Source organism: Pholis gunnellus (assembly GCF_910591455.1).
Source record: "Pholis gunnellus genome assembly, chromosome: 21".
Taxonomy (NCBI): domain Eukaryota; kingdom Metazoa; phylum Chordata; class Actinopteri; order Perciformes; family Pholidae; genus Pholis; species Pholis gunnellus.
Window position 1 is genome coordinate 17,671,695 of NC_136548.1, and position 13,068 is coordinate 17,684,762.

The 13,068-nt window shown below is 43.3% G+C and overlaps 2 protein-coding genes across 2 annotated transcripts; both read right to left on the bottom strand.

Moving 5' to 3' along the window:
- Nucleotides 1-8,596: 8,596 nt before the first annotated feature.
- On the bottom strand, nt 8,597-9,729 carry hoxb1b (homeobox B1b; the record flags this gene model as incomplete). The annotated part of the gene is made up of 2 exons (XM_079183287.1): nt 8,597-8,907; nt 9,171-9,729. The coding sequence occupies 2 exons, from the start codon at nt 9,727-9,729 to the stop codon at nt 8,597-8,599; spliced, it is 870 nt and encodes a 289-aa protein (XP_079039413.1).
- A 1,084-nt stretch (nt 9,730-10,813) lies between these two features.
- Nucleotides 10,814-12,844, bottom strand: LOC306713297 (homeobox protein Hox-A3-like; the record flags this gene model as incomplete). Its single annotated transcript, XM_079182950.1, has 2 exons — nt 10,814-11,679; nt 12,595-12,844. 2 exons carry the CDS (start codon nt 12,842-12,844, stop codon nt 11,099-11,101), a joined length of 831 nt encoding a protein of 276 aa, XP_079039076.1. The 3' UTR covers nt 10,814-11,098.
- Between the last annotated feature and the right edge of the window lie 224 nt (nt 12,845-13,068).

Here is a 13,068-nt window from a genome sequence, read left to right on the forward strand (position 1 = left end):
AACCACCTGTGTCCTCTTGTTCTGAAACCTGACTTCCGTGCATGCATCTAGATTTGCACAAAATGGGGTGGAGCAGGTGCACAGACAACTTCCTCTCTGCACTCTCGTTTCTCAGTCGAGGGCTGATGACAAGGTTTGACTGACGCAGAGAAAGCCCCTCTGTATGGCCTGATACTGCGGATACCTTTAGATAAATATATTATGTACATGCATGTACATGTTTGTGGTGAATCAAGAAATGAGCAACTCGAAACACTCGAAAAACATTGTGACAACTTTGAATATGACTGTTGCCTGCTGCTGAGAAAAACATGTATCTTTGTCCAATTGTATTTAGAAGTGCTTTGAGTGATGCAGAAAATCCCCTCAGTCATACCTTATGATGATCTGGGATCACATGTCCGGGATGGCGAGCATCTGGACTGTTGAAGAGTCCTTGAGCAACACAGCTCCAGATATGCTGCTCTGCTGCTGATCCTCTGCAGCCTGACCTCCCTGCAAAGCAGTGGGAAGACCAAACAAATCATTTCCCCGCAGGGATCAATAAAGTCCCACATTATATCGAAGGAAAAATACTTGTCAGCAAAATTGGACGCCCCTAAGGTGTTTCTTCAATTGAAAAATAAACTATTTAGATCTTCAAAATAATATTTAAAAACCCTTGATACAAACTAGTGTGTTTTTGTCAGGTGCTCCTGTATGTTTTCTTTTCTCTTTACCCTAAAAAAACATTCTGGCCAGTATAGTTTAGTCTGTGCAAAATGAATCATCCAGAATTATTAGTGGAGAGACTCTCACGATGGTGACCGGTTTATACAGAATGTCCCAGTTATGTGGTGAAACAAATGGCAGTCCATTGGAGTTTTGAATTAATTATTTGACTAGTAGTACGACACCATTACTCATACAGCCACAAATACGACATGTTTATTCTACTAAGTCGTCTGGAAGTGGTAAAAGTAATGTTTTATAAGCCATAATAATTTCCCTCATATTGGTTAACTGCTAGCTAACATTAAGCTAGCAGCTAGCTAGCTGGCTAATGTTGATTCAAGTAGTGCTAGTACTGCTGCTCTGCTAACCTGCTAATTAGCAATGACCGTTAGCCCAGAAATGGTATCCTATCTTATCACTATGTAGGTTTCTTGTAACCTAGTTAAGTGCTTACCTGAACCGGTCTACCATTAACGTTAAGACAAAGTGTAACGGTTTAACATTGAAGTTAGGCTGACTTGTAGCTAACGGCAGCCCAACTTGTAGCTAACGGTAAGCTAACTTAGCATACATAGCATTATCTGACGATTGGAAACCGTTATCTAATTAGTTAGCTCGTACACGTTAGCTTGTTTAAGGTTAACCCACCTGGCCTCTGAAGGCGTCATGAAGTTCATATTTACCACCTAACCTTACACAAAGGTTGAAATTAGTTTATGTGTGTTTTTTAAAGTGGCTTCACTTGAATGTACACTAGCGAAATACATTTCTCCACGAAATGTATGCTGCGTTCCGGTATTCATATAATCCCATTCGACTAATGAAGTTATAAAATCGTAAATCACAGACTTTCTATTTTATGGTAAACTTCCTACGTTTTTATACGACTTCGACATCTAACGCTAAGGTATGAATGTCTTTTTCTTTTAAATTCTAAATCAAAGTTGTGGTGCATTCACATTCAAGTGATGTTTCGCTAAATAATTATAAGATAATAGGAACCTATAATAGAAATCCAACCAAACGGCTGCAGAAAAGATAAGAAAATACATATCCACAGTGATAAAACTGATGTTTTATCAAAGCTATACAAGAAAAAAAGGATGTAAGAGCTAAGGCTCAATTACCAAATCAGATAAATAAATAGCTAAATAGCACATTTTGTTAAATTGGGTATCAGAAATTCACACTTTCACTGTTTAAATTACAACAATCTCCACTTTAATGGGTCTTTGATTTAAGCTTGAAAACTAATTAGGGTATTTCAGACAGCACATGAAGGCAGCATCGCTAAATTGGTCCCTCACTATATCTGACAGGGCATGGATGAATGGTTTATATTACCAGTAGAGGGTGAACAGCAATGGGATGTACTGGACTGGGCTTTTATATATGTGGTTGACATTAGAGGAGGTAGTAATACTAATAGAAACAGTGGTGGGTCTGACTATCGCCTTATTGATCCACGTGTTACTGAAACACTAGGAGAGAAGCCATCAAGGAACCAAAGCTCAATCAGACACTGCTCACATCGACAGAATACACCGGATATCAGTCAAGGCAAAGTTGAACTAATGTCTATTCAAGCTTGTAAGATAATTATTTAATATCCTCAACAACATCACACACACATACACAACAGTAATTGCTATTTCACAGACTAACAGGCCTGAGTATTTTAACAGAAATTGGTCTGATTGCAACATTTTGTAGCACATCTAAAGTGTAATGAAATAAAAGGCTTGGATCATTTACACATTTGCTTTAAACACATGTTCCTGCAGGCCAAAGGCTTGAAACTTGAAATGTTTTCTAGGTGCTGTACTAATCTTAAAATCTTTAATTAGAGTAAAAATGTACCCTGTGTTGCATCCCTCTTAAATAAAACTATGTTTTCCCACATCTGCAGGAGTAACTGCAGTTTCCTTTCAGTGCATCTTCGTGTTTTTAATAATTTTAATAATGTTGAATGCTCGATATGTCACGATGGTCTCCTTCGCTGTCACCTCTCTACAGGAAGCCACAGGGTCAGGGCGAGTTGAGTCCCATGTCAGAATTGTCCCCACGTTGACCTGCGCCTGACTGGCCTCCCGGCAAAAAGCCCCTGTGAAGGTAAGAGGAACTGGGGTCCCCTCCCCAGGAAAAAAGGGTTCCCTCCCCTTGACAGCTCCACAGAGCCCCAGCCACCTGCCTGCTGGGTCAGCCCCATATGAAAAGGGAAGCCCTTTGTAATCCGACGGGGATTACACCACCCAACAATGCACCGCTGAAAGAGCGACAAAAGCCCTGTATCAAACGCAGCTGAGGCTATGATCTCCCGCTACTACCAACACTGACTCCTCCGCCACCTCTCATCTCCCCAAGAGGCTCTCTGCCCCCCCCTCCTTTAGCATTCGCTGCCTCTGTCCTCCTTCTGCCCTCTCATCTTTAGGATCTGGCCTTTTATCAGCGCATTCCTTTTCATTTGCATTGCGGTGTGGGGAGGGACACCGGGTCCCTCTGATCTGATATAGAGCCAGGACAGAGAGTCAGGAGGATCCTCAGGGCATGAAGGGTGTGTGTGTGTGTGTGTTTGAGTGTGTGTATCCTGTCCTACAAAACACACACACACACACCACATTGCATTCTCAAGATAGGTAAACTCTTTGGGACAAATAGTGAAGCAGCCATGCCTGTCTTTCAGGCTCTGTCTGTCTTTATCTTTATTTCAGAAAAGGAAGTGCTGTGATTGAGGAGCAAGTTTTTCGTTTAAAATGAGGAATTTGCATCCAAGATTCTGTTAAGAGGTTCAAAATCGTGTAAAGATTTAAACTGCAGATTATACTATTACCATTTGTTTTCAAACCAAGAGCATAAATCACTCTGTAAGAATAGGTGTCACCTTATCCAACAGCAAATATCTCAAGTTGGTGCTCAAACGTGGCCCTAATATAAACACGTCACAGCATATTCAACCCCTGGATACAAAAAGAAAAAAGGTGTTTGTCCTGATTCTTAAGGGTCAGTTGCAAATGTTTGTGTTGCTCGAGGAGATAAAAAGAGGTAGTTTACTTTTCGGATTTCCTCAGTATCATTGTATTCCCAACCCACCCATTGCTCAAACATATGTCAGTGTAGGGGGGGGGGGGGGGGGGGGGGGGGGGCTTTGGTGGTGGCGAAGTAAAAAAAAAAAGTGATGATAGATTGAGGACACAAAAGACAGAGGAGCAAATGTGTTGCGCTAAATCCACAACCTTCAGTGAGCCGCATATTGACTGACTCGGAAGGGGTTACCTCAGCTTGTACTCAGATCAATGTTAGCCCTGAGAGCATTGAATAGAAAATCATTCAAATTGTATTATGTTAGGATATATGAGCCATTTCAAAATATTAATTCAGTATTATTTGAGGTGTCTGTTAAGGAGAGCAGTTAGAGCTCGCAGTGCGTTGACTCGACTGAGTGATTGCACACCTCTATTACACGTGATGTATGAATGTGTGTGAGGGACCTATTTTTCATTACCGAGACATTGTCCCTAGAGGCGGTTGTTAAAGAAGAATCTGTGAATTATCCCCCTGGAACAACTGGCCCTTGTCAGGAGCCGGCTAGATGGGGGGAAAGGGAAGGGGAAGGAAAGAGGAAAAGGGAAAGGGAAAGAGGAAAAGGGATGCGCAGCAGTATTGATATCGGAGGGATTGAGAGACTGGAAGGACGCCAGGAGAGTGTGTCTGCCTGCGCTTGTGATCCTGCACACCGCCGCCTCTCCCTCTGTCCAGTTAATTGGAATACAAAGCAGAGCGGGGTCGATGAGAGAGTGGTGAGGACGAGGAGGACGAGGAGGAGGAGGAGGAGGAAGAAGAAGAAGGGGGGGGGTTATAGCTGCTGTCTGTCTCCAGCAACGCTCAACCTTCACTGCTCGCTGGGAATTGACTCGGGAAACCAGCAAGCGAGACCGACACACTGTCACTGGTAAAATGAACTGTCACCTTGCATTTCTCAGCCTCCTGGCAGCATCGAATTGGCCGCTTTGAACCATGTGACGTGACACTGATTGAGTTCTGGTTTTCCCCCCTCCTCTCCTGGGCTCTAAAGGAAGAAGCCGGTTTAATTTCAAGTGTACAGCCTCTCCATGCAAAGTGTCCAGGACGTCAGCGTGTGGGCAGCAGGCAGCGTCTTCCAGCCTTCACAACCAAAACCTTTCATGGGTGCCCCTATTCTTCCTCACCACCCCTCATTATTTCATTGTGCTGCTTCGTTACGCCGCCTCTCGGCTACTCTTGTTTTTCTTTACGGCATGTAGTCATGGCGGACTGACAGGCACACAGGAGGAGGAAAACTATTAGGGGTAGCCATTTGGATCCTGGAGGCAATCCCAGCGAGTATTAAGACGTTAACCCTGGCCAAGTCACTTGTCTCTCTCAGTTACTATGCTGATGGAGAGGGGGAAAGGATGCAGTCGCGGGGGGGGGGGGGGGACCCAGGAGGCTGGGGCTTCAGGTCGGCCGGCGCTTCCAGATCCAATAGAGCCTAACTCGGATGGGGGATGGTTGTCAAGAATCTCCCCGCCTCGGCTAAAAAGAGCCTCAGTGCCACAACAAAGGAAGAAGAGAGCGTGCCATTCATAACTAGGCAGCGTTTCTCTCCACAAGGCTTCAACTGAGGATATTAAATTAATATTGATAAATATCTACAGAATAAAAGTCACATATGTGACTGGTCATAGTTTATTTAGTTACTTCTAATTTCCAACACTTTGTCACCTCCTTAAGAAGTATAGTTTCCATTAAAATGAATAATAATATAAAGCGTATGGAAATCTAAATGCATCGTCATGTGTTTATGCTACCGTTGGGTTTGAGAGTCTCGGATACCTTCTTAAAAAAACTGAATTTGTCTGATTTCTTGATTGAAATTTGACAGTTTTTTGCTTCTTTCTAGAGCTGCAACAATAACTCAAGTAATCAGAAAATTAATATGCAGCTGTTTTGATTAATCATTCCATTTGATGACAAACATTTCATGGTTCCAGCTTCTCAAATGTGAGGATGTGCTGCTTTTAATTATCTTATGATGTAGTAGATTGAACATATTTGGATTTTTGACTCTTGGTCGGACAAAACCAGACATTTCATCACTTCACTTTGGGCTCTAGGAATTTTGTAATTTTGTGATAACCAAACGAGGAAAGAATCTGCTAATTGAATTGATGATGAAGATAATCGTTAGTTGAAGCTCTGCTTCGTACTTTCCAGTATTTCTTCGATCAGCCATTAAATTCCTCTCTCCATCTTTATAATATAACAACAGGAACACTAATGGAGATATGACTTCATCGTTCTATTGCTGAACAGATCTGATGTGTTTTATTTCACGAATTTAACAAAATAATGCTCTGCATACTGAAGCATCTACTGTATGTATGATAGATAACCTAAATAGCTGTGTTTGATAAGTAGCAATAAAAGTGACTGTTGTATCTCTTAGATGACCAGCCCCCCCGTTATCCCATGAATACTGTATCTAGTTCCCCTTTGAAGCCCCGGGACCCTGCAGAGTGACATGCGACAGAGGAACTGGTAGAAAACCAAGGAAGCGAGCATGGCAATAGACTTGTAAAAGAGCCTGCAACAACTGCGAGCAGCATGGGGTACAAACAGCACCGGGTTGACCTCAAACAGAGAGCAGAGGGAGGCGGGCCGGCTAAAGATGCGTAAGATATCTGAGCAGAGAGAGGTTGGCTGCCGTATGTATTAATAGCCCTCGTGTTTGTGCAGTCAGGTGATCGTGCTGCAGAGCTTTTGATTATTTTTTGCCATCATAAATGATCTTCCCTCTTGTCCCTCAGTGTTCATTAACCATCCTCTCCTCTCCTCTCCTTGCCCTACATTCTACCGGCAGAAGGCGAAGAGCTGAATCCGAAGGTGAAAAACATCCTCCTCCTCTTCCCCCATGCTGAACATCTGTCTCCGCGGTGTTGGCTGCAGCACCGACTCTTGACACCTCCAGATGGAGAGCCCGCTGGGAGCGCTGAGGTATTACCTACAGAGATGGCAGGGATCACACCTCTGGAATGGAGTCCCACACTTGTTTTCTGCACCGTCCCCCTTTTTTTGTTGTTGGATCTGTCACTATTCACCTTATCGATCGTCACCTCCCCAGTCCTTGGCCTTGTGACTCTTCTGGAAGCGTTTGGCTTTCAAAGAAATGCACGACAACAAACCTCCCAGCCCTTCTTCTAATTTACAGTAATGGGCCGTGTGGTATTTCAACTGTAACTTCTATTAGTGGAACTGTATTCATTTTTAATATAGTTGGAGGAAAACTGCATGTGCATACATTTCAAATGATTGCTGATTTCCATATCCTAGAAACATGCCCTGAACTTATATAACAGTTTTTAGTTTTGCATAAACCGGAACGCTGACTAAATGGCATTTAATCTTTCTAGTCTAAATATTAAAGAGTAACTTCACCTCCAGGTCTGAGTCTAACTTACTAACCCGTGTGAGGCAGGAGTTGCTCTGTGACATCTCCTGGCCTCTTCTGATTAAAGGCGTTAACATTTTTCTTTTATATAAATCTCATGACGTCCCAACTAGTCGACTCCATGTCATCATTGTGTCACGTTTGATTTAAAACAGTAGATGTCACATTGAGGCATTTTCAACTTATGAAATGCCACAAAATAATATACATATTTTTATAAATTTTGTAAGAATTACAAAATTCAGCACTGATGTGTTTCCTCACAGTACAGTTATACTGTTTAGTTTACAGTTAAAATGTTCAGCACCTCTGTGAAAGAAATACCTGCAGAAACCTCAAGTATGCGAGGCCCAAGAGTGGAGTTCTGGGAGCCACTCTGGTGTCTTGACAGATTGACTCTGCATTCATTTGAGCCTGAACTCTGTGTGAACCGCAGCTTTAGGAAAAAAGGGCACCAACAGGCCAGTGCTGCTGGGGCAGAAACTGTGTGTGCAAACCTAACACCCAGTGCAAATATTGAAACTGCTGCCCCTTCACCATCACATGAAACCAGGTGGTCCGGTCCGGCAAACGTTGATCCTCGGCCACAATGAGCACTTAAAATGTTAAATCATCGACTCACTTCCTCTGATTTTAAAAGGAAAAATGTGGTGGTTTGATTAAAAATGTCTCACTCAAATTATGTAAAATACAAGTGGATGTCATTGCAACCTGTGTCAGCTGTGTGTCCAAGCAGAATTTGGGTAACAAATCCCGGGTGCGACCTGGCTCCCTGCAGTTTGTTGTCATGTTTAGAGCCCCCGGAGGTATTTGGAGGTGAAAAGGTCACTGGGAACCACCCCGTGTGTGAAAGATGCCTCTTGTCACATTATGCAAGGGGACATTGGCGAGACTATTAATGGAAGAAGTTTGTGATGCGATTCAAAAACATTCATATTTAGAACAATTTATTATTTACATATATTTAAAGAAAACAATCGTAGGAAAATACTTCAAATTCTGTATCAAAATTAAAAGTTTGATTGGAACTTAATGAGCTTTTTTTTACAGTCGAAACATTTATTTTTACATAAACAGCAAATACAACATTTTCCTTTCGTTTTATAAACTTTATTAAGCTAAAGAATCTCAACGGTTGTTGGAAAATACCCTGTAAATAAATAGTGCAAACAGTGACACTGAGTACCTCAGTGCTCCAACACAAAACACGTATGACATGGGCCAGAACAGAATCCCATTCAGCATTAATCATTGCACTATGAGTGCATAGCAGACACAAACATACCCTGTTTACTTCACAAAGTCCACATGCATTTTTAACAGTTTTTTTCTGGAATGGTGCAGCTGACGGAGAGAAGTGGAGAGCTGCTCAGACCCACAGTCTTATTGTTTGTTTGTCTTTAATCAATAGTCACATCATGGTTCACAGTCTTTCCCTTTTCCCTTTGGAGAGCTGTCGGGGTCGGTGAGTTTCTCCACAGGTGCCGCAGCTTTGACCAAAACGCAGGCCGACTTCTCGCGTTTCTTCTGCTTCATCCTGCGGTTCTGAAACCAGATCTTCACCTGCGTCTCGTTGAGCTCCATACTGGCGGCGACCTCCACCCTCCTCGCCCGCGTCAGGTACTTGTTGAAGTGGAACTCTTTCTCCAGCTCGGTGAGCTGCTTGGTGGTGAAGTTGGTGCGGATCACGTTGTGCTGGCCGGGAATCCCGAACTCCGACAGGACAGCTGTGGAAAGAAATGGATGAATGGACGATGGAGAAAAACACATGAAAGTCATGGAGCTGAAGCATGGCGTTTAGATGTGAATGAAACATGTGAGAATGAATAGAAGAACATTAGGTGCCAAATAGACATTTTTCAGATCAATTTGTGCATCATTATAACAACTGAATTGTGCTTTTACGCAGTTTACGCACTGTGCGTCAAAGGAGTCGTGGGTTCTCTGAATATCACTTAGTTCTCGTCAATCTGTCTCAGGATGAACAAACCTGTTTTAGGTGGGTTCCTCTTCACTTTCATCCAGTCGAATGTTTTAGAAGCTTCCTCCAAATGGTCCAAATCCTTGTCCTTACTTTGGAGCGGTAACCTCGTGTAAACACTCTCTGGATATTCTTGCTGCCTCTGATCCCCGTTTCCAAAATGTAGATACTGGCTGCCTGTTGCAGCTCCAGGCCCGCAGCTGTCCCCGGTGTACGGAGCCATGTTTGATCCGACGGGTGAAACCTGCGCGTGAATGAAGCCCCGGTCCTGCTCTGGCGCGAGGCCGTACTGGTGATGTCCGTACTCCAGCGGTGACCCGTACATGGAGTTCCCCGGTGTCGCAAACTGCAGATCCAGGTTGACGTGTGTCTGGTGGTGCAGATCGAGACTCGGGGTCTGGTGTGGCGCAGGAGTTGCGGCAACTAAGCGCCCGTCCGGTGCATAACTATCACTTGTTGCGCACGAGTTGGACGACACGTATCCATGGTTCAAATTGTGGTATCCGGCCTTGGCACTGAAAATATTTGCTCCCCGGTTGCACACTGGGTAGTCTAAGTAGGAGTTCATCCTGGACTTGGGCCTTTTGTTTGTTCACAAGTGATCAAGACCGAGCAGTCATTAATCGGTGCTCCCTTTGCCCTAACCTTCTAGGTAGTATGTCAAAGCTGTAAAACTGCCTTCCACCCTCATATCACCTTCCTGACACACCACGTGACCCGCTAAACGCCAATGGCAAAGGACCTGCAGCACTCTGTCAAGTCTGCGGGCTCGTCCATCAAACGGCTCGCATTTACATGACAAGAGCTTCAATCAAACTCGCTCATCCATCTGATAAGAACACAAACATCAGGACACAGTTTCAGACTGCGGTGTTACGAGAGCTCCAAATGTCAAACAGTGAAAATAATCACCATCTAACATAATAATAATATGGATTTAGTATTATATAAATGTTATAATAACAGTGGCCTTAAAGATTAGAAAATATTATTTTTGTTTTAAAGATGTCAAAGTCACTAGACAGACTGATACATTATTTATTTAACCAAACATGAATGCCAGTAAAGTTATACACAAACAATAATATACAATAAAAAAGTCTAATTTTTCATAACCTGTTTTTTATTTATTGCCTAAGTTTTAGCTGAGAGATAAATATTTTTCTGTTGCGCGACTATTCAACATAAACCTTTACATTTCAAACCTCTCTTTAAATGTTTCTATAGTTTGGTCCAAAAACATTTCTTTGGTCTCTCGACATCATGAGTCCTGCTGACAGACTGAGTCCAAAGCAGCGCAGTGGATCCAGTGATCCATCATGCGCTCTTTTTACAGATTGGCAGCTTGTGTGGCCCACTTCGCCCATAAAAAGAACAAAAGACACATTGAAGAACCACATAAGCCTCGCTTCTTTTTAACGACTATAATGTAATATCTTCCCCCAAAAAACCTCTCACGTCCACACTCACTCCTTAAGGACTCTGTGATTAAGTAAGAGTTAATGTTATGTTATAGACCTCAAGTGCTAATTAAGCTTTAACAAAATAAAAAACAAGGAAAGTTGCCATTTATTCCAACGTTTCATCTGCTTTAGCAGTCGTCTTTTTGTATTAGTTCTTAGAAGAGTATTTACTGGAGAGTCTGGTGAAATCTCAACAAATTGCGTTTATTTATGGAGCTGAAATAAAAGCATGGAACATTTTAATCTGAGATACACAGGATGCCTCTGAAACAATGTTTAGAAGAGGCCCATGCGTAAAAGTACGCACAACAATGTATAAAACGAATAAATGTGTATAAATACAAATAAATAAGACCTGAGACTAATATTTAGATGAATTAGTCCAATAAATAAATAATATAAATACATGCATCAAGACAAGGCTTCTTCTATAAATTAAAGGGAGAGTTCTTTTTGTGGATTCACGTGTCTCTGCTACAGATGAGTCAGTTTTGGAGCCTGCATGATTCTGTCCTGCGTGCAGCTCTGTGGGAAATATGACCCGTTAAGATCCACATTTGGGTCTGTTGCGCGTGAGGTGGTGTGAGTGTCGTACCGCACGTTAAACTGCGGGTCGTGCGTGAAGGTTGCAGCGGAATATTTGGAGTATTCTGCCTGGTACGCCGGCTGGGACTGGTGTTGTTGGGACTTGAGCGGAGGGGAGGCCGGCTGGAAATCCCCGCCCAGATGGACATAACCCAGGCTCGACAGAGTGGGGCTGCCCGGGGCGGAGGGGGAGGACGGGGGTGAGGAGGACGAGGTGGTGGTGGTGGTGGTGATGGGGCCCTGCACTCTCTCGTCCTTCTTCAGCTTCATCCTCCGGTTCTGGAACCAGATCTTGATCTGCCTCTCGTGGAGGTTGAGCAGGCTGGCCATCTCCACGCGCCGCTGTTTGCACAGGTAGCGGCTGAAGTGGAACTCCTTCTCCAGCTCCACCAGTTGCGCGCTCGTGTACGCGGTGCGCGTCCTCTTGGAGGCCGGGGTCGCGCTTGGACTCTTCTCGTTGACGGTGCAGTCTGTGGAGACAAACAGTCAGGAAAAGAAAGGAAGGTTGTTGAGGGGAGGTGTGTTTTTTATTTATGACTTCATGATCATCATATCTCTGCTGAGTCTCAGTTTTCTCTTTTATTCATTGACTCTGTTGTTGTGAAAAGAGCAGAACGCTCTGCCAACCTTGTCTGTGTGAATAAAGGTTACATTGATAAATAAAACTGAGACAACAACATGGTGAGAGAGGAAAGGAAAAGACAGAAACCAAAAGAACACAAAGTGGTTTACTTAAATCGGGTTTATGGTGTTACACAAAGATTGAGGGATGAGCAGGTGACCACATTAAAAAAATGGCGTCCAAGAACTCAGCTGGTTTGTTAGGTTTTCTAAAGTGGTGAGTTCTGTGAGTAAATAAGAGGATAGACAGAAATGTGGTGTTGTTCCTTAAATGAAGATGTAACGGTACAGATTGTAAACAGGCCTCTGACACAAACCTGGATAATATATTTAAAAAACAACAACAAACGACTTGATTTAAATGGACACATTATTATCAGGCCTTAAAAATATGAATTATAGTTAAATGAAGGGAAACTCTACTAAAATAAAATAAATAAATAGTCTTTCTGTTCACTTTTAACTTCATGTGTATTATCCCAATCCTTTATATTATTATTTGTTTTGTTGTGATTGTTTTGAAGCCATGTAATTAAATGTAATTTTTTTAATGGAACTATAATTCTAAATAAAAAGATGGGAGCCTAAATGAGCCAATGTGTGTTTATCATCCTGCTGCTGCCTCACTGTAGCTTCATTAAAAGCCACCTTACGGTTTGAACGTGAAACGGAGAAATATGACCTCATTCCTCCATTAAGAGCTCGTTAAAGGAGACATGAATGAAAAGGCCTCATTTGAAAACGCCTCTTTACGTCATACAGACCTGCGACCCTCCTGCCGTGTTTCTCACTTGAGGGCCTGGACTCTTTCATCCAGGGGAAAATCTTTTTGCTCGGAGGAAACTTTGGGTTTTGCTGCTTTGACCTCCGGGGGAACGTGCGCTCAAACGTCTCCGCGTGCACCAATTGGTGGCGTGCAGCTGCGCCACCGAACCCGCCGACATCTTCCAAAGCATCGCCGAAGAAGAAGAAGTCTTGTTGCTGGGTGTTTTGTGTCGCACCGGGTTTCTGCATTTCCATTAAATGTGCACCGGGGCCCCCTTTGACCTTCTGACGGAGCGCTGGCAGCCAAATGTCACATGGCAGGTTTCCAGAGAGCCCTGCAGCTTCTGGCCTGAGAGGATCCAGGAAAAAAAGAGACAGAATCAGGGAGGAGACCACATGATCCATCTTATCAACTCAATAGTATGCTGACATGAATAGCGAGCCCATGGCCTGAGAGGCAACGGGAACATGAG